Below are 23,283 nucleotides of genomic sequence, written 5' to 3' on the forward strand. Positions count from 1 at the left end.
ATTCGGTAGGTCACATTCGGGATAAGGGGATGGTATTGTAGTTACGACATTAGGGACATATCCGCTAACGTCTGTGAAACGGATATTCCATAACGGTCAACCAACTCGTGATGGCGTCCATAAAACTTACGAAGGGATGATTTCATCTTCACCACTTGGAACTCTTGGTTCCTTGTGAGCAGCAACCCTCTATCAAGGAAATAATGATAGGAAATACAAGCCCTGGAATATCGTATCAACTGGAAGATAAGTCGCTGGCGTTGAACTTATAAAAATGAAATAAAAGGGTATCCTTCAGACATTCACAATGTCATGTAGTTCTTCAAGTATAGTATTTAGGTATCTTTGCTTTCATAATTTTGGTCCGAAAAAGAAAAACAATATAAAGAAAATCGACAAACGAGAGTTATTAAAAACACCAAAGTGATATTTGTTCGCTTTAATAAAAGCATATTTTCTTATCATATAGAGACTAGAGGTTGTATCAACTTATTTAATTCCAAACAATTCTCTGCTAAGCAAATGCTGCCAATTCTGTAATTTTCGAAATTTGCAAATCCTGTTTAAGAAAGTTCTTTACACTATACTTCTTCGATCGTGCACTATAAAAGCTTTACGAAAGGGAGAAGAAGAAAGAAACCGTGTACATTTGTTCACCAAATCCCATACAAGTACTAGTACTTTGCAAAACAAACAAACAAACTAAAATTGATTCAAGATTATAGCAATTTATTAGTTGTTCGTAACCGATTAGCTATCTAAGCAACATTCAAAAACTTTAAAACATCAATACTAACAATAAACATAACAGGAAGTGAAATGACAATGACGCCACCTATACCAAGATATCTTGAAGATTGTCGGGGATCAAATGCGGATTGTTTTGTTCTTTTGAACATGTTCGTGTCTTTCTTGTTTATTAATAATAATTTCCTCAAATTTACTAATATTTTCTCTAGTTCTGATTCTGTCTTAAAGGTCTGATTTTTGTACACACAGTTTGTACATGAGCAATAAGACACGTTTCTTTCAACTTCTGATGTTATATTGCCTGTGATCGGTGAAAAAGTTGAAAATGTAGACGTGAATGTCATTACAGGTTTTTCTGTTGATTCGATGTTAGTGGTTAATGAATCAGTGCCAATATCAGACCTAGCTGTAACTTCAGGAGTAACTGATGGAGTGCTATCTGCGTTCTCCTGATAAGTTGTTAGTTCTGCATCTTGTTGCACATTAGGGGTCACTGTGAATATTGTTTTTGTTTTTGGTGGATAGATTGTCGTTATTTTGTCGGCTGTGGTTGGTGAAATAGTTGAAAATGTAGACGTAGATGTCTTTACGGGTTTTTCTGTGGATTCGATGTTAGTTGTTAATGAATCAGTGCCAATATCAGACCTAGCTGTAACTTCAGGAGTAACTGTTGGAATGCTATCTGCGTTCTCCTGATAGGTTGTTAGTTCTGCATCTTGTTGCACATTAGGGGTCACTGTGAATATTGTTTTTGTTTTTGGTGGATAGATTGTCGTTATGATGTCGCCAGTGGTTGGTGAAATAGTTAAAAATGTAGACGTAGATGTCAGCAAAGGATTTTTCGTGTATTCGTTGAAAGTGGTCAATGAATCAGTTCCGATATAAGACGAAGTTGTAATTTCAGGAGTCACTGTTGGTGTGCCACCTGTGATTTCTGGATAAGTTGTTGAATCTGCATCTGGTTGTTCATTAGGGGTTACTGTATATATTTCATTTGTAGTTAGTGGATAGACTGCCTCTCGTGTATCAGAACATCCTAAATACAAAAGGAACGAACATTAATATTTTTTATAAATTAATTTCAAAACAATTTATAAAAACACACAATTCTGCTTGAGGATAGTTCGTTTCTTTTCCAATTTAAATGCAAAAATATGTTTCCCGGAATATACGTTTTGCTTGTATCATTTGAAGGGCTTTGCTATTTAAAATTTATTTCATATTAAAAAAATGCTCAATTGAATATTGATGCACACACGTATAAAAATAACAAAAACAAAATACCTTCGACGAAATTGGGTCCTTAAACAGGACAAGTAACGAAGGAGGTGGGTGCATACACCCTGTCGTCCAAGCTTAACTTGTGAACTTTGATTTTTTTTGTACTCTCGAATGTTATACTCATATATCTGTAACAAACATGATACCTGATGCCTTGTTTGTATAAGTTTAATAAAAAGTTGCTGAAAATATAATTTTATTTTATGTATCTTTACCAAGCCATACACTTAATAAGTGAATTATTATTTTTTTTCTTATTTCATGTCACAATGTGTTGCTATTTGCAGAATTGTGTGCTTTTGTTGATTTGTTATATCCTATGGTAAATGTATACGTTTTGTAGTTACAATTGAGAGCGTGACATATTTTTTGAATATCAGTCTATTTGTGAAGACAGAATTTTGTTTTGTATGTTCATTTTTTTTTGTTAGGTTGCTGTTCCATTGATGTTCATCTCGCATGATCATTTATTAATATTTTCAATGAAATTTTGCCAAACTTGACAAATGAATCAGAAGCAGTCAGTTAAACTCAAATAAGGATGAAAAGCCTGTTGAAATATTTATATTTTGTGAAACTTGAATCAATGCGGTAAAGAAAAAATATTTTAAAAAAGACTTTATTTTCAATGAATTAACATGGTTGCATACATGTGCATTCTTTAACAAACATTACTTATCCTCTCAAAGGAGAATGTAAGGAAAATATGATAAGAGCCATTATTTGACCATGCACATTTCAAGTATAGTCAACATATTCAAGTATTCAATTGTTTTTTGAATATTTTGGCTTCGATCATCCCTGAAGAGACGAAAATTATCGAAATGCCTATAATGTGTAATAAAATTGGTACCGTCACTTTTATTTCAAAATAATGTTAATTTCATTGCTAAATGAAAAAAAATTAAAATTAAAAAAACAAATCTTTAATAAACAAATTTAGCGCAGAAAGGTCACATGTAATGTGCGTTAGACATCATTAACATGTCAACATTCACTTATTTGATATGAAATGGCCATTTCAATCATAGTCTTTGGTCAATATATATATATATATATATATATATATATGAATATTGAATCAAACATATTTCAGGTTAAAGCTCTTCTTCATATCTAAATTTTCAGAAAGAAATGTCAAAACGAGGTCAAACTATTCTGCAAGTTTTGCTGTTTTGCACTAGATATAAGAAATTTAAAAATCTAATACCAATTTGAATCCTGGTATCTATTATAAGTTTATATACATGTAAGAAACAATTTAAAAATATAAATATTAATATCCGACACATTAATGTCTTATTATAACAGAAGGGTGCTATTTGGTAGATTTATAATACTTATTTTCGAATTGCAGTGGCCAAAATTGGTCTTATCATACATTCTTCTTTGTCAATTAAAATTAATAAAATAGTCAAGTCGTATATAAAAGCTCCATTAAATGCGTTTAAACTCCTAGAGAGGACAGCCGGTACATCGCATATTATTGATACATGCAGTATATGTGCTCGGTATTTTACGCATGGAAATGATATTGAAAAGATCATTCCTTAAACATATCTTTTATTCTATATAACTTGATATATATGATCGACAGGTCTGTATTGCAACAAGCATAGCAAGACATGCTTACCCTGTCGTCCACGGTCAACTCATACAGTTTGAAGTTCGTGTAATTTCAAATGTTTTATTCATATATCTGCAACTTAATATCTAAAGTTATTTCAGTTGGAAAAAGATATACATGTTCTCTCTTCATATTTTATCTAATGTGAAATGTTTAAAATGCATTGTTTTGTATTTTTATATTTATATTTGTTTGGCAATATTTTTATTTATGATAACATATCAAACTTTCGTCAACTCATGTCCGGTTATATTTAGAACTAAAAAACCTTTTTATTGTTATCCCTGATATATTGATTTGTTTGTTTGTTTACTTATTTGATCGTGCATTTGTATTTATAAACAAAATTACCTATTCTGTATATACTCAAACTCCATACACCTCCACACATTTCATTTAAATTTCCATCACATGGTATATCACAGGACTCATGAGCTCGTGGTACAAACGTTACCGTGTTAGTCAAATTGCTACAATAACACTGGAACCCTTCCTATAAAAAAGAGAGTTGCAAACTGATATATAACATAATACACTAGTACCACGTCAATTAAAGTGACAGCAGTTTACCAATGTTCAATTTTCACAATGAACCACAAATTTTGTAGGTATATTTATTAAAACAACCTTCCGAATGATCTTTAAAAAGAACATTTCGTACAATGTAATTATATGTTCGTGTTTATAATTTATAAATTTTATAATTTGGATATACGTTTTAGTATGTTATAAATCAAATATGAGAATTTTTAAGTCAAAGCGGTGAACATGAATTTGACAGCTAATGTCCCTTTAAAACAGTATTGTTATATTTTAGACAACAAGGCAGAACTTGTTGCATTGTACATATATGTTTGCCTATTCCCAAAGCATAATCGTAACATTCCAAACAGCAATTTCAGAATTATACAACATGTGTCAGCATTATCTTTAAAGCAATACAATACAACATTGTGATCGGTCAACAGTGTCCTAAACACTAATAAACGTTATTTTCATATTATTGTCGTTAATATCAATTCTTGATATTTTAAAATAGCAATTTGAAAAATAGCAAAAGTTAAATCCATGCTTATATTCAAATGGCGTAATATTAATATGTACCTCCGTTCCCATGAATGTTGCATCATTTAGAAATGAACAACAATGCCATAGACATAGATCGTTGGTCAATTGGCCTTTGTAAGCTGTGTTGCCGTATGGTAATGTTCTATCTGGTTGATCCTCAAAACATCCGGCGTATAGTTTTTCTTGAAAAGATAACAGGAAACTGTTTATTCTGAATCACATGGGGTAATATCATACAGAACAATGCGTTAACTGAGTTGAAGAGTAAAAAAAGTGAATACTGAGAAGGTTTGATGCACAACTATTAGTTTACTATGAAATTTAATATTCAAGTTAAATCAATTTTGTTGTTAAATGCAAAAAAAATGTTGAGTTTGTTTGCAAGTGTTTCAGACTTAATTATAGTTTGAATTACAAATTATAGATATTTTATAATATTTCAAATGTCATTTATAGTTTGAATTTACAAACTATAGATATCTGATATTATTCCAAATGTTAACAATTCGACAAACAGATCAAATGGTAAATAAATACTGAGAGACTCCAGTGTCTGTTATGATTGCATATACAATAAGAAAAATTCTCTTACACCCTCTTTTGATTTTGATTACAACTTCTAGTTACAATAAATATAATTGTTTACTGTTTTGAATATAAGTAACTAGATTAAAGTAAATAAATTTATAATCAAAAACTGTCAAAATGTAAAACGAAGGACATTTATCTTGCTACAACTGTCCCTACAATAAAAATTTACTCAGGAAGTAAGATCATTTTATTTAACTATATTTTCAAACATAAAAATATGTATTTAAACAGAAAATATAAATGTATATATATCTAAATTTTGAATCATCCTTTACGACAGACATAATAGCTGATCTGAAAAGTACACCATCTACCTTCCATTATACATCATGTACTGTGTTACAGCCATAGATAAAGCCGACGAGGAAAGGCATTACATCGACCACCGAAAGCTGTATGCTTATGTAGCCTAGGTGGTCGAGTGGTCTAGGGCGCTGGACATGGTGCAGGCGGTGTTACCACGATGTCACGGACGCAAGGGTTCGAATCCCGCTGAGGGAAGAACAAAAATTCCGTAACGGAAATTTGATGATCTAACATTGTTGGGCTAAATTAGAGACGAATTATATTTAAATTTTGAATACATATTTATAGAAAATGAGACAAATATAAATATGTCTGTATACTCCTGAAGAGGAAATTTATTTTGTTTCTTGAATTCAATATTTGAAATAAATTTAAACTTGTATAGATTAACAAATCCTATATATTTGAAGGTTTAAATAAACTGTATGAAGAAAAGTTAGAACTCTGTTGAAAGAAATGGTATAAATAAACAGCATATTGATTTGGAAGAACAGTCCCTGGTTAAGGAGATGCAAAACGAATTATCATCAAATGAAATAAAAATTGCTAAGAATTTCATTTATTATTTAAAGTACTTACCATTACAAAATACTGACAGTTTTTGTTGATCGACAACCAAAATGAATAAAAGATATTTCAACTGTATATTAAACGTCTCCATTTGCTCATTAAGTACGTTGGACCAAAATGTATGTCTACATGCACCAAACAGTGATTATAAGATCATACGGCTCATTATACCCATAATAATAGATGTTAACTATTGATGATACCAATTGTTTCTTTTTCTTTGTATAGCACATGAATCAATTCGTGGCAGTGATGTTAACGTTACTTTTTTAGAATTATATGTTTAAACTGCAATGAAGTATCGTCTATTTTTCAAAGCATAATGTGCTTACTTTACGGAAAATTTAAAAGACCTTATATATTTGCACTAGTTCTTTTTCCATTTAAGAAATCAAAAACAAAAGTGTGTTCGATTCCTGCCTTTGAATCCTCAAACAAAAGAATAAAGAATGAATACGTAAACCTATTGATTTTTTTTCACTGATCACTTAGTTTTATCTTTTGATGGGATACAGCTGCTGTGAACCATTTAAATAAGTATAAGTTCTTCGCACTTGATTCTCGGACCGGTCAATCTGTGGCAAGTTGGCCTTAGATGAATTTGGCTATTTTTTAGGTCTTCTTAAGTTATTTAACTCTTCAACTGTTTCGGTTTTATTCATCCTTGACTTTCAAATATACAGCTTTGAGCTTTCCTGATGAAGGTAAATCCAGAAAAGCGCTTCGGACGCATGAAATGAATAACGTGTTGTTTTAATTTTTTACTCACACAACATATACATCACAGAACGAAAATAAGTGTGAAAACCCAATGGTTTATTAGAATATCTGGCACCCTCCCCGGTACCTAAACTTTGTGTAAAGTTGTTTCGCTACTTTTTCGAAAAGAAATTCGTCCATTATATTGGTAAATAAAGATATTTTTATTTGACCCCTTTTTCCTAGGTCTAAAAGTGTTTTCTTAAATGGGTTTTCAGTGAAAACCCTTTGAATGATATTAGTCAAATACGTTAAAAATGCAACCACTGGTTTCTAAAGCTAAAATGCGACCGGACTCAATCAAATAAAAAAAAAAGTAATAAACAAAATAAATTTCACATATCTTCAAAACAATACACCACGGAAGAAACTGATTTTATGTATTTTTAATCTACATTTTCAATGATAGAATTATATAATTATGTAACTTATCATTTTGTACAAATTATAATGTGTACAATAAAAACGTACATATTATAATGTGAATTTTCAGTTTATACAAATTATAGTTTATATAAAAGTGCCTGTACTCATTATAATTTGTACAAAATACGGATTAATTTTACTGATAACATGTACAATATTTTACAGAGAATCAGTTTTCAAATCAAATGATTATAAATCATTTTAATTTTAATTATGAATCAATATGAAACACACTGACAACTCTATTTATAATGCTATTTGATAATATACAATGATCTTATTTGTTGGTGCAGGTGAGCAAACCATCACACCTCGAATTACAAAATACATTCTGCTTTTTGCATTTACACTTGAAATTGTTACAACCGCTTTTACATTTGCATGAGAGATAAGCATTGATAGATTCTTGTTGTTTTCTGCTTAAGACTCCTGATAAATTACCAGCTATTGTCCCTACACGATAACCAAAATGTTATACTTCCACAACAATTAACAGCATGTATATTACTCGGATCGGTCGGTGATCGGTCATTCTGCGGAATAAGGATGATAACATTGTGTCTAACATATAACTCGCTCTATTTCTGTTTTGTACTTCTTTTAAGAACATCGGCTTGGTTTTGTTTGCCAGACAATGCGCGTTTTCTTGCACGAATGATTTGGGTTTCGACTTCCTCTGATACAACTTCAATAGTTGTACTAGTTAGTCCAGTTTCACTATCAGTCACAAAATCGTTAGGTTCTCTTTCTGATTCTACCGATTCAACATCTGTGTTTTCATCTGTGCCATCAATTTTACTGTTCTCCTATGAAACCTCTTCGAACAAATCGTCCTCAGATTCAAGATTTGGCAAAAGTTTCTTGGGCATAAAAAATGAAGACAAACATATCTTTGGGTCAGAACTAAACAGAGCATGATTAGGCGATTGATTAATTACCCTGTGATGTGATCGATTTTTCTGAAATTGTACAAAGCGCAAGCCTTCAGACCACTGTCGTTTGTCATTATCATGCATCCTTGATATAAGCATTTCTTTAATGTCTGCGTTTGCTCGTTCTACAGACCCTTGACTTTGCGGATGTCTTGGTCGCCGAAGAACTATTACTAATTCTGACCATAACAAATTTAGTTCAGTGATTATTTGTGCAGTGAACATTCTCCCATTATCACTTTGGAGGATATGTGGTACACCAAATGGAAGAAAAATGTCAAGTAATTGATAAGCAACTCCAGGAGCTCTCTTATATTTCAGAGCCCTAAGAACGCAAAATTTGGTCAGATGATCTTGATAGTGCACTATCCACTTGAATTCATTGTTAGGAACATATCGAAGGTCTATAAGGTTAAGCTGCCCTCTACAGTTGAAGTCAACAGAAATTATAGGTTTAACAACAATTTTGATATTTCAGTACGTTTCTGTGCCAGGATACACTGCAGGTTGGTTATAAATATGCGTATTGCTTCCCGGCTAACGTTAGCAAAATGTTTTTTGAGTTCTTTGTTAGTTTTATGGAGACCTAATTATGAGCCTGAATAACGATATGATGGTTCAAATATTATAAATAAAAGAAGATCTGTGAAATAGTGTAGTTCATATGATCGTTTGTATGGTGACTTAAAGTTCTTTTAATAATATTTGTATTTCCTGCGATCATACAGAGTTATGATGTCAGGTTGATGCGACAAGGAGTGACTGCAATATTCTGTATGAAATCATGCATGCTATAATACATTTGATTTTTTTGTTGTTCTAAATCATAATATAATACATAACAGACAGACCTTGTTGGGACTCCCTGGGTCTTTTGAAGTTCGAGTAAAACAAGATTGATCCTTTCAGGATGTGGAATTGATTTTTTTAACATTCGGTTTCAGGCCCCCTTCTATATTTGTCATATACAACGAAAATAACTCCCCATATCCTCCTTTTTCATGAGCTTATCAATATCAGCAACTTGAACGACATCACATATCTTAAGCAAATGTCTGTCTTTTCTTTAATGCCTTTTTCCATCTTTAACTTTATAAATGCAATTTGTCCTTAGTATAAAGATGGTTGAGCTTTGATGTGTTATTCTCAGTAAATTGCTGAACTTCGTGCTAGAATTTATTCTGTTGATCAACAATACTGACCATTTTATTGAACACTATAACTTTTACTTTTGCAAATGTCCATTCGAAAGACCAGTGAACAGGAGTTCAATTTTAACCTCAAGGCAATATAAATGAATCAATAAGAACTTAAAATTGCATTGAATTTACATGAATGGGCTAGATTGTATTTAAAAAAAAGTTTAATTCCTAAAAAAAACTTTAATAATTTTGTTTTTTTGAAGTTTTAATTCATACCTTGATGAATATGCGGTAAATTGTTCAAAGGTCATATTTTTTCTTCTTCATTTATTTGTCCGCTAAGCATATTGAAAAAAATCACATCTATATAAATTACTGGTGTACAAGTTGAATAAGCCTTTTTTGTACAAATTATAATGTGTGCAGGCACTTTTTATACAAATTATAATTTGTAGAAACTGAAAATACAAATTATAATTTGTACTTTTATATTTTACACATTATAATGTGTACGAAATGATAACTTGTACACAACATATATACTTTTATATTACAGAATTCCTCATGAAATTAGCGCCAATGGATTAAAACAGAATATCCGCCAAAAAATACCATTCATTCAAATGAAAAAAAATTCAAAAATTAATCAAAATCTTAACAAAATTCCTTTCATCGAAATTGTGTGCAAGTTATCCATCTTGACAAAAAGATGAGCTAAACGAGAGGTGTAATTCCCGGTTGAAGATTGGAAGATGAATAGCCGATATAACAGTATTTTCTTTATATTCATTACTTGATTTGTAGGTTTGTTTCAGTAATCTAACCGGTGCTAGGAGCCGTTTTAAACCTGCAGTGAAGTGAGAGTTTTTTGCTCCGTGTTGTGCATAAACTGCTTTTGTGTCATGGATGGATACCCTATATCTTTTTTTTTTCCTATTAACTGTTTGAATACAAAACATAAAGTAATATGAAGGAAAGTTGTATGGTAAATTCTTTAGCACTCTGGCTAAAAAAAAACTTTTAATCCGCGGAAATCATTTTTATGTTCAAAGTTTTGATTGTAGTTATTGATATATCCCGATGAAATTGTCTTTGTTAATACAGGTTACAATCATAATGAAACCATTAGTTTTGAATTGCTACAATTGGGTAAAAGTGTTATAGATTTGTTTTATACTAAAATATAACTTTATCTATGCAAAGTATAATGTTATGTACAATATTGACTATACTCAATGCGTATTTTGTGTAAATATCTATTTTAACTTAAAATTGTATCTAATGAATACTAGTATAACAATACATTATATGGTGATTTTCGTTCTCGGTTAAATATTCCAAGTGGCCTTTTTAAATACTTAGTTCGGAATTAATGATTTTATTTTCACAAAAGAACGTGACGGAAGTAGGCATTAAATAGCTTTTATGGTAATCCATTTCCACGATAGTTATATACGTAAAAAACATATCTAGTTTATTTCATTTGTTTATTTTGTACCTTTAAACGGAAGGATTGCTCATCACATTTGCTTTTCTCCATGAAAAATGTATCATACGCTACAAAGTTATTGTTTAGTAATATAATTCGGCATATTTTGTTAAAAATAAACCAGAAAATAAAATATGCTACACCGAAAAACAAGTGATTAGTATGCACTAGTTTTCATTGACAACATGTTTGATGAATTTGAAGGTAAAATTTCCCAGCAGGTTATCGATATTCAAATGGGAACCGCAAACTGTGCGCCTCTCCGGGTCGACCTTTTCTTATTTTCAAACGAATCAGAGTTCCTTCAGACACATGTTAAAACTAGAAGACAAAAGAAGCTAGGTCATTTAATTTCACATTCAGGTACATTAATGATGTTCTTTCCCTTAACAATTCAAACATTGATTTGATTGGATCCCATTAATATATCCTCATGAACTAATGATTTCTAGACATATACCTCATATTTATCTACAGCGGTCACCTCAGTACCAGAATCCATGACACACGAGACGATTTCTCTTTTCATCGGTGTCTACTGTTATAGATTCTAAGCACTGAACTTATGTATCATTTTATTTACTTTACAGTTTTCCCCTTTTTTGTCTTTATACTATCATGTTTCTTTTGGTCGTGTGACTCTTGACGTGGCTCGGTATTTGTACATCTAGCCTTCGCGGTTTTGCCTTTGGAAGTCCATGTGCAGGCGGGTTAAGAAGTGCGATTGGGATGCCTGAGGTTTTTAAAGAGTTGTTTTCATTTTGTTTACCCTTGTATTTATATTTTATTTAATTTGTACGTTTTAGGGAAAGTATATACTAGTATGGCATTTTGTTTTGATATATTGTAATGTATGTATATCAAAAAAGTCTTTTGGCTTTGCCCTCAAAAACACTTCGCAGCAAGGTAGTTAAATAAGGATTTGGCCATTTCAAATTCTCAAACTGTTGAAAATATTTATCAACTCTCCTTTTTTTCAGAAAATCTGGGAACCAAACGTATATTTTTTGCTACCTGAAAATGTTCTGACTTTGACCATTTTTAATTTTCTTTTCTCCATCTCTAACCTTTCCCTCATTTCAAGTTCTGCCTGTTTTAATTCAAATTCATCTTCTTTTTTTTTTCTTTTTCTCCATCTCTAACCTTTCCTTCATTTCAAGTTCTGCCTATCATAATTTAAATTCATCTTCTATTTCCTATGTTTTAATTTAATTTAACTTCGTTTTCCACTTGTTTTAATTTAAAGTCATGTTCTAATTCAAGCTGTTTTGATCTGATAGCATCAACATTTTTTACCTTAAGTTCAAGATCCTCTTCACAAAAAAAGTCTACATCAAGTACTTTGTCTAATACCAATTTTTTATAATTTGTTTTCTCATAGATATTCTAAAAATCTATTTTTAGATGTTTAGAAAGCAACACTAATTCCTCTTGCGTCAATTTATCAAATCCCTCTAATTTAGAGCCCATATGCATACCGAATAATGTCAATAATTGTATACCTATTTTACAAGCCAGACTGTGATATTATAATGCAATAAAATAAAACATACCAACTCAGACAAATACCTGTTACAGACTGTGACGTGTTTTACTACCAGAAACTTGATATTTTACAACACAAATTATATAATAATGCAATAGCATAAAACAAACAAACTCACACAAATACCTGATTTTGGTTAATAATTTACGCAAATAAAGTGCAAACTATATACATATAAGTGCAGACTCCTGAATTGATTATTAAGTTTACATACTAATTTTTGACCTGTTCAAATATAATTTATACTAGAACACACCAGCGAAATCGCGGGCATTCAGAGCGTAGTTTAAAGTATCAGTATGTAAAGTGTTGTTGGAACACCAGAATGACTGGAGAATTTCAGCAAAAGTATCATAAGTCATAGGTTATTGTGGACAGGAAAATGTTTTTTTTTACCCTCCACCTTTATTTCCAAAGTTCCCAATTTTTGGTTTTCTATCAATTTCAATTTGAACATACATTTAGTATGTTATGAACATTTATTTAAGTAAGGAGCCTGTAATTCAGTGGTTGTCGTTTGTTTATGTGTTACAAATTTGTTTTTCGTTCATTTTTTGTACATAAATAAGGCCGCTATTTTTATCGTTTGCATTGTTTTACATTGTCATTTCGGGGCCTTTTGAAGCTGAGTATGGGCTTTGCTCTTTGTTGAAGGCCTTAAGGTAACCTATAATTGTTAATTTCTGTGTCATTTTGGTCTCTTGTGGAGAGTTGTCTAAACATGGCAATCATACCACATCTTCTTTTCTTTTTGGTAATCAATGAATTTTGTAAAAGATTTAATGACTGGAGAATTTCAGAAGGTTCACATGAATAATTTTAGCGCTTATCTGTATATTATGAACATTCATTACTATATAAATAAAGCGTATTTACTTTCAATTCTAAGTTTACTAATCGATCCATGGTGATCATTGATACAGACCCTCTCTATTTAATAAACTCTAAGACTGCCGTGGATAGTAAACTTATCAATGATAGCAGATAAAATTCTGAAAATACACTTTATTCGTAGTATATGTATGTTCAAAGTATACAGAAAAACGCAAACCGGAAGTCTAATCTGACTTAAAATTTCGTACAATGACGGGACAATACCCGGATACATTTTTTCTCGTTTTTCTCTTAAAATAACTCAATCTGAATAATCATGTGAATGGATGACAAATGCGACTATGCACTGTACCTATAGGACACAGAGGCGTGTTGATTAATTTATTGTGGAAAGAAGTGAAGCGACACCAAAAATGAGGTCTTCTCGTTTAATAGTACTAGAACACACCCGTGATATCGCGGGTCCGTGACTGAATTAAAGTATATAACTATGCGCAAGCCTTATTTTAGTATTAGTACTGTCATCTGATAAAGTCATGCCGATTATAAGATACACAATTGTCTCTGCTTTCAAATCTTTCTGTTTGAACCCGTCAACTGGAACTTATCAATTATTGGTAATATTAATTATTTGGAAAACAAAAGGTCCTGGAATGGAGTATTTTTTAATCAACAGCATTGTCCTATGTTTTTTATAAATTAAGTTGAATTCTTTGATTCGCTGTTTTACGTCGTGCCCGCTAACAAATTGAAACTAATTTTTAGTCCAGATTTTTAGTATTCGTATTATTATCTTAGAAAGTCTTACGGATTAAAATACTACAATAGGTAATAATTTGACAATTTAGTAGTGTCAACCCTGTGATTATGACCCGTGTATATAGCATATTAATCCTGAATACACCGTTTGGTGGTGCGCCTGTCAGATGCGGAACGTACAGATAAGGTAATAGGTAACAGGTGATTATACTATTGGTATCGGTATCGGACTCGACCCGGAACTTCCTAATTATTGGCAATATTAATTACGTGGAAAACAAAAGGGCCTGGAGTGGTGTAATTTTTAATCTACACCTTTGTACTATATTAGTTGTATATACAGTTGAATTCTTTGATTCGTCGTTTTTACGTGATGACGGCTGACAAATTGGACCTCGTAATTTTAGTATTATAGATAGATAACTGCCAACTATTAACCATTTTACCAAATTAACTAGTATTCGTATAAGTACCGACTATCGAGATGTTTTGTTATAAAACATACAAGATGTATTATTTTTATAGCACATTAAAGGCCGACTGCAGACATGCAAACCTGTTAATTAAGCGTGATATACATACATAAATGAATAAGTGCCGACTGCCGACCTTACTTTTAAGAAAACATAGATGAATAAGTCTTACTTTTAAGAAAACATCGATGAATAAGTGCCGTCTGTCGACCTTACTTTTAAGAAAACATAGATGAATAAGTGCCGACTGCCGACCTGCCGACTTTACTTTTAAACAAACATAGATAAATAAGTGCCGACTGCCGACCTGCAGACCTTGCCATTTTATACAAGTCACAACCCAATTATGTAAACATTTTATAAGGCCTCCAAAAACAAATTATGCCAAGATAAATAATCATAATAATTACAGTCTCATAACAATAGTAACCCTATTCTTTCAGTTTTTATACCTTAAAGCTTCAGTGGAGACAGATTTGCCTTTCGGTTAGTGAACAACCATACAAAGGAGTATATGTAAGTTCGAATAATACCATATTTGGCTCCGAATGTTAAGTCAATTGTTTCAAAATAATAGGTACGTCATCACAATTCCATAACGTCTGCAGCACTGATGATCAACTATTAAAATTTAATTTGCCGAATACTTTAGGCAATATCACATCCACTTTGTAGACAAAATCATAGATACATGTACAAAATGTACCTCTTTTTAAAAATACAATATCGTTTCGCTATTTTATTTCATTAAACTAAGTCTATGATCATGTAAACAAAACGCAAATTGCTAAGTTATAAATTTGAAATAATTATAAAAGTTTATGTGATAGATGTGTTCATAAATTGCATGTCGATCGAGTTTTGATTTAGAAGTGCTTTGATTTTTTTAGTGTTTGTATAAAGCTATGTTCACACTGCCGATCAGATCAACTCGATCAAGCCCGATCAAGACAAATTATGTGATCGGGAGACTGGTCTGACTCAATCGACAAAGATGTTCGGGATAGTCTACCCTACTCTTCATCGATCTGACCATCTACCCGAGAGTTTTTGACATGTCAATAACAATCGAGTAAGGACCGAGAAGCAAGTCACTCGAGAAGAGATCGAGAATCCGTCGAGTAGCGGTCGAATTGATCGGGAAAGGATAGTGTATCGGAATACAACAAAATTTACGTTGTATTCCGACCAATCTCGATCTCTACACGATCCTTTCCCGATCAATCTCGATCTCTACTCGACGAATTATCGATTTTTTCTCGAGTGACTTGCTTCTCGGTCCTTACTCGATTGCTTTTGACATGTCTTCTGAAACTACCGAACCAATTCCAACCAACCTTACGTCAAACAATAATGATACCGTATTATAAGCAGCCTTATCAGCCGGGACAAAAAAACAAATTCCTTTGATTTTAATAAAATGTTTTTGTGATCTTCAGGGCGACTAATTTTGGGAAACAGTTTAGAATAACAATATGCAAGTATAATTTGGACGATTTCATACTTACATGTAGGACTGCAATATAGAATTGTGTTGCAATCCTCTAAAATTTTATGTATTCAAATCAAATCAAATCAAATATTTTATTATAGTCTCACCTCTCTATATGTACAATACAAACATAAATACAATATATACAACATGTTTTAATTAAAAGTACAAAACAATCTTAAAAACATTCGAGAGCCACTCTCAAAAGAGTTATGAGAGACTTTTACATAAAAAAGGACAGCTCGATAAAAATACAAAACATTTTTTATCTATATAAAACATTCCTCCTTTGAATTAAAATATCATGGCAGATGTTGGCAGAATAAAAGCACAAATTTTCATTTGTAAATAAAAATATAAATTTTTCATCATCATTTAAGTCTAAAAAATCAATATTAAAAGAAACTGCTCTAGTAAAATCCTCTTGTCTTGCATGTGAATATAAAGGGCATTTGAGTAAAACATATTTCTCATCTTCAATGAGTTTCCGTTGCATACATGAATCATTAAAACAACATCTATTTTCACTTAAAACCCCTTCATATCTGCCTGTTTCAATTCTAATCGGCGCCACACCATATCGAAATTTATCAAAGGCGCTTTTATATTTTCCTGGCATATGAACACTTAAATAATGTTTTATATAATATTCTTGTTTAAATAATCTATATGTACGCAGTTTACTGCGATCATTTGTGTTTAAATCATGTAACTTATTAAGGAGGCTCGAGGGTATAAAAATTTCAGAAAAAAATCAAACAGTTGTTTTTCATTATAAATTTTATTTATTTCCTTTTGTAGTTGTTACTTTATCATATGGTACAGAAATCATTCAAAACAATCAATTCGTGTTGGCCCCAGATGACTTTCAAAATGTAAACATCATTGAAAAAGTTCCAAATTATCTCCCTTTGGTGGAAAAATGCCATTTTTTGGCTCTAAAATTGAAATATCTTTTTCAACTCATCGGTGACCTATCTTTTTTAATATAATTTCCATATAAGCTGTACTTAAACTAAATTATTGTAAAATTTTAGCGATTTCTGTAATAAATTTCTTTTTTTTATTTCGATATTACCTTTATTTCTCCTATTATTTCAACAGAAAAAAAAACACCTTTACAAAAATGTATGCTTCTTTCAAAGGCAGATTGTGAGCGCAAATGAACGGTGACCCCACTTTTTTATTTTATTTTTTTAATAACTATAAGATAAAGTTCATTTATAGAGAAATCCTATATAAATGATTTAGACCCGCGAACCCTCTTAACAGGTAAAGAACAGAGCTCGGTTAACAGATAATGTCTGCCGTTGTTTTTTGAAATGGTAATTAGGTCCGAAATATTTGTATTGTTGGTACGAAATTTTCTCTGATTGCGATTTATCCTACACCCATGAGAACGGATTTTACGCATAGTTTTAGAAACTATATCCAAAATGTTAACAGAATCGGTTCTAGATATATTACCAATTCCCATGATATTATCATTAAGACCGAGAGGATAAACTGTCTGTATTTTTTAATCCAATTTAATTCTATTATTTTCCGTGATCGTACAAACTTTGAATGAGATTCCCCAGGCTGCTTATTGACTACTTCTAAAGGTTGAACTGTTTAATATTTAATAGAATGAGTGTGCTTCTTAAGGTGATGATTAATGATACTTTTGAATTTATTGGGTCTTTTAAAACGATAAGGTGTTCTTGCGTGCGATTAGATAGATAGCGCCCAGTTTCACCTATGTACTGAATACCGCATCCTGGTTTGGTGGAAAGACGGGGACATGTAAGTCATTTTTTGGCATGACACTTATCAATAGAAGGGTAACCACGATTTTTATTATTAAAAATGTTAGCAATTGTTGTATTTTTAGGTAAGCGATTTTGAAGATTTAAACGTGTAGAACCCTTTGAACGAGTTTGCTAGTGTTTTTCCATTTCTTAATTTCATTATTTGCTTTTTGTTATCCGTATTTAAATTGAAAGGAGCAAAGACTGGTGTCCAGAGTGTGAACCAGCACACAGGAATTGAATAAGGTAAAAAGATAAAACTGTACGGCTAAAGACGCCAACAGCTATTCGTCATCAAGTACATCACAAAATACGTAAACTAACAGAGGACAAAAACCAATTTTTAAAAGACGTTACGCACAGTGTTCGGTTTAGTAATGGTAACGTTAATCGACGTACTTTTCATTTATTTTAACCGACTTCTGTACAAAACGTTAAAGCTTTGCACTAAAAAATTATAGACTGTAAACATGACTAATTATACATTTTTGATGAATAATCTTTCCATTCTCGATTTTATTTATTTCCTCATAATCTTAACTTATTGAACTAATTTTAGGGTGTTTCTATCCGTACTACCAACATGCCAAATATGTGTCCTTCGAGAAGATTATAATGAAAAAAAATTCTCGTTCGGGTCAATGGCAGCAACAGCTACTATATGTATCCTCTTTTTACTTAATCTATAATTTCAATTTCATCCTCAGCCTTTGGAAAGGAAACGGCAGTTTGAAATTGCTCATTTTATTAAGATTAAAAAGTGATCTATGTCCTTGAAATAGGATGAGTATTTTTCACATGCATCAGTTTGTCGGATGCGTGGAAATAACTGTTAGTGTATGCAACAACCATTCGTACTAGCAGAAACATATCTTTTACTATAGGTCCCAAAGTCGGAAGGTTCAGTATTAAAGAAAACTTATCATTTATCAAAAACTTCGACGCCTTTAAGATCAGCACATGGTTTACAAAACTTTGATGGAAGTAAAATTTCTTGTTGATTTATTACATTTTAGAATTTTTTTTGAAAACTCTCTCCGGAAAAAATATATTATCATTAAACAGAACTTTTAGTCTATGGAAAATAAAATATATATAATACGAATAATTACATTGACGTTCCTTGCAAAAAACGTTCAATTTGGACGTGGTAACATTTTGGGGAGACATGGACAACTTAATGGAAATTGATGAAAAATTTAGCGTTTCCTTAACATTGAAGGCTTAAACAAATCTTTAAAAAAATCACATTTCAGTAGTAACATTTGTTTTCATAGTTCATTTGTCTGTCAAAAATTTAAAATACCCTAAATTAGCATGGTACTGAAAAATCTTAAACAATGGCTCTATGGTAACATTTAAGGGAGACACGGAAAATACTGAAGAAAAAAATAAAACAAGAAGCTATGTTAGAAATAGATATGTGCTCGTAAAATTCAATAAAATTACATTTGCATGTAGAACCTTTTCTATGACTTATGTGAAAATATTGTAATATCGAAGTGCTTGCTTTCATTTTTGTATACTCGAATTTTCAAATCTTGCAGCTGTATGGAATTTCGAAAATGGCCACTAGAATGCGAACTGACATGATATTTATCGTAACCGTTTCACACCATGCATATGATCATATTATATCCCACCTGTTTGAATTCATCGTAATCCGTTCAGTTGTTTTTGATTTTTTTTTCCGTTTATTTTTGTATTGTTAGTTATTGTTGTGACGTCTTACACGGCAAAAATTGCAAATATGAACACGGGACTTATTGCTTAATTATGTAATAATACATAAAATTAAATATATTAAAATTAGGTTTTATTTAATATCGATTAAAATGATGAACCAAGACAAGTAATTATTTGATAATACGTAGAATTGATTTGTTTTTGTCCTACTTATGCATGAAGAAATGGTCAAGTGAAACATAGACCAAATACTAAATAGTAGAATGGGACTGAATAGTGAAATACGAGTTTTAGATAAATATTCCAAAAGTAATGAATCTAGAGAAGTTCTCGCTCGGACACACACTCCATTATCTAGTATATTATATATATTATATATACGGGGAGGCACTCTACTGTCTTCACACGGTATTAAAGACAAAATAAAATTGGGAATGGAAATGGGGAATGTGTCAAAGAGACAACAAACTCGACCAAACAGCAGAAAACAGCCGTAGGCCACCAATGGGTCTTCCACACAGCGCGAAAATCCCGCATCCAGAAGCGGGCTTCCGCTGGCCTCTAAACATAAATGTGTACTAGTTCAGTGATAATGGACGTCATACTAAACTATGAAAAATATAAATGAACTAAAATTAAAAATCATACAAGACTAACAAAGGCCAGAGACTCCTGACTTGGGACAAGCGCAAAAATGCTGCGGGTTTGAACATGTTTTGTGAGATCTCAACCCTCCCCCTATACCTCTAGCTAATGTAGAATAAACAAATACACAGTAATATGCACAGTAAAACTCAGTTTAGAAGAAGTCCGAGTCCAATGTTGGTAACTTACGAAACTAAGCAAAATGACAATGATACATAAATTAACAAGGGACTACTAGCAGCTACTGACATGCAAGCTCCAGACCTCGATTAAACTGATTAAGAGATTATGTCTTCATCATATGAAAATCAAGCAAAATCCCTCCCGTTAGAGGTTTAGAATCATACCATCATTAAATATATGAGAAGAACATAACCCGTATCATGCCAACAACTGGTTTTAGAATAAATGTGTTTATTTCCGATGCAAAGACCATATGAGCGAATCAATATCAATACCAAAATATGTCATCTTTAATGAACTGACAACAGTATCGTAATAATATTCTTTCTGAATAAGTCTGTTTAAAGGTTTGGTTAACCTTTGAGGTGAATGTCGACATTTTTGTGCTTTGTATAGAATATTACAATAAAAAATGGGATGTGAAATACCTGAACGTATAAGGTGTCTGTAATACAGAGATTTTTTTCGTTGAAATCAAATACGGTGTTACATACACGCGGGAATCGAACAAGTTGAGATATATAAACACCATAAGATGGTGACAAGGGCACATCACATCTAGAAATGGTTTATTAACAAAGGGAAATGAAAAATCATCTTTACATCATAAATTTTGGTATTAAGCTCCCCGTTAAAGATATAAATATCAAGATCCAAGAAAGGGCAGTGTTATCTATGATAGCAGTACCGTCTTGATGTTGGTATGACTAGAAGTAAAGAAGCAAACATATGTATTGCACAACTCGTAATAGGTAAAAGTATACACGTATTGACTGCACTGGTTATGAGTGGAATATCAATATTGTTGTCCTTGAGATGCTGACTATAGCTGGAGGCAAGACCGAGAGTAATAGTTGGTTTAGAAGGGACAACGAACTTGCTATTCCCCTTTTAACCAGTCATTAAGTGTTTTGTTATATCGAACACGATAAATATCTTGAAACAATTTACAATTCACGATCTGACAAATAGTCTGTGTCATTAAATAGTTTAAACAGAAATACTGATGCATACTAATAAATCCAAGTCAGGAGCCTGTAGTTGTTGTCGTTGGTTCATGTCTGTCATATTTGTTTATCGTAAATTGTTTTGTTAGTAATTAAGCCGTAAGTTTTCTCAATTGAATTATTATATATTTTTCATGTTGGGGCTTTTTATAGCCGACTATACGGTATGGGTTTTTCTCATTATTGAAGGTCGTACGGTTGCCTCTAATTATTGTTTACATTCATTATAAAAAAGAAGATGTGGTATGATTGTCAATGAGACAACTCTCCACAAGAGACCAAATGACACAGAAATTAACAACTATAGGTCACCGTACTGCCTTCAACAATGAGCAAAGCCCATAACGCACAGTTAGCTATAAAAGGCCCCGAAATGACAATGTAAAAAAATTCAAACGAGAAAAAAAAACCGGCCTAATTTATGTACAAAAAAATGAACGAAAAACAAATATTTAACACATAAACAAACGACAACCACTGAATTACAGGCTCCTGACTTGGGACAGGCACATGCATACAGAATGTGGCGGGGTTAAACCTGTTAGCGGGATCCCAACCCTCCCCCTAACCTGGGACAGTGGTGTAACAGTACAATATAAGAGGGGGTGCAAGGGGTTTAGCTGTTATGCTGTTATGGGGCATTTTAATTCTTTGTTATCTGTTATTTTGAAAATATATTTGCTGTTAGCTGTTATTGTCTTATTCTTTGTTAGCTGTTATTGGGCTTTTAGTTTTTTTTTTATCAGTTATTTTGATAATGTATTTGCTGTTAACTGTTATTGAAAATTGGAATGTTAGCATTTTTTTGACAGCCAAAATTTAGGTAGAAATTAAAGATCATTGGACATTTGAGTCTACCATTACTAATATGTTGGTCCCATATTCGGAGAAGGATTCCATTAACATATACCCATCACAGAAGTGAGGTCCAGGACAATATTCCAGTATATCTTATGATTATCCTTTGTAATACATTCCATTTTTTTGGAACGTTTATTTAGAATTATCTTATTCTTTTGTATGAGGATAATGTTCCTTGTTTCCCGTACAAACATATCAAATTAGAACAATTCTTAATAAGACAAAAAGGAAAACATATGGCCAGGAATATCTAACAAGGATCTCAATTAAGGACTAGGTCCTTACAACCAGTTAACCTTTTATATTATATGGTATAGACTCAGCTCTTTTCAAAGCAGAACCAAATACATTGTACAATGAAAGTTCCCACCATGTACTGGAATCCGAAGCTGCACATACCTGTATATAAACAATACATCAAAGTTTCATGAGAACTGCTGAAAACATTTTAATTTGAGTTATTGTCCGAAAACTGGAAACTACCATCTTTTTATGGCCCCGCAACGAAGTTGTCGGTGCCATATAGTTTTACCCTTGTTTAATGAATAAACCCCTTAACTGAATAACATAAAATCGAAAATTAAAAAAAATTAAAAGGGCGCTTACAACAATAGATATAAACAATTGAGCAGAGTTTCATGAGAACTGCTGAAAACGTGTTTGTGTTAATGTCCGAAAACTAGAAAATTCCCCCTTTTTAATTAATAAAACCCCTTAACTCGGAAACGTAAAATCTAAAATTTATAAAAATTGAAAGGGAGTTCATGTCAATAGATATAAACAATTCATCAAAATTCCTTGCAAATTTGTGAAAGGATTTTTGAGATATCATCAGAAAACTGAAAAAAAAACACCATTTTTATTGAATAAAACCCCATTTCTCACGTCAATTGATATAAACAATTTTCCAAAGTTTTATGTAAAATGGTTAATGAGTGTTTGAGTTAATGTCCGACATGTTGACGACGGACGGATACGAATATACCAAATACATATCTAGATACATAATTCTAAAAAACATTTTCATAGAAAATGGAATTCATTACAAAGGATTATACCCGTAATA

At 31.8% G+C, this 23,283-nt stretch overlaps 1 protein-coding gene across 1 annotated transcript; it reads right to left on the minus strand.

Moving 5' to 3' along the window:
* Nucleotides 1-741: 741 nt before the first annotated feature.
* On the minus strand, nt 742-4,927 carry LOC139516281 (uncharacterized). Its single transcript, XM_071306285.1, has 3 exons — nt 4,763-4,927; nt 4,010-4,151; nt 742-1,786 (listed from the first exon to the last, which is right to left on the minus strand). Exons 1-3 carry the CDS (start codon nt 4,772-4,774, stop codon nt 759-761), a joined length of 1,182 nt encoding a protein of 393 aa, XP_071162386.1. The 5' UTR covers nt 4,775-4,927; the 3' UTR covers nt 742-758.
* Nucleotides 4,928-23,283: the final 18,356 nt, after the last annotated feature.

The sequence above is a fragment of the Mytilus edulis genome, chromosome 3, assembly GCF_963676685.1.
Source record: "Mytilus edulis chromosome 3, xbMytEdul2.2, whole genome shotgun sequence".
Classification (NCBI taxonomy): Eukaryota; Metazoa; Mollusca; class Bivalvia; order Mytilida; family Mytilidae; genus Mytilus; species Mytilus edulis.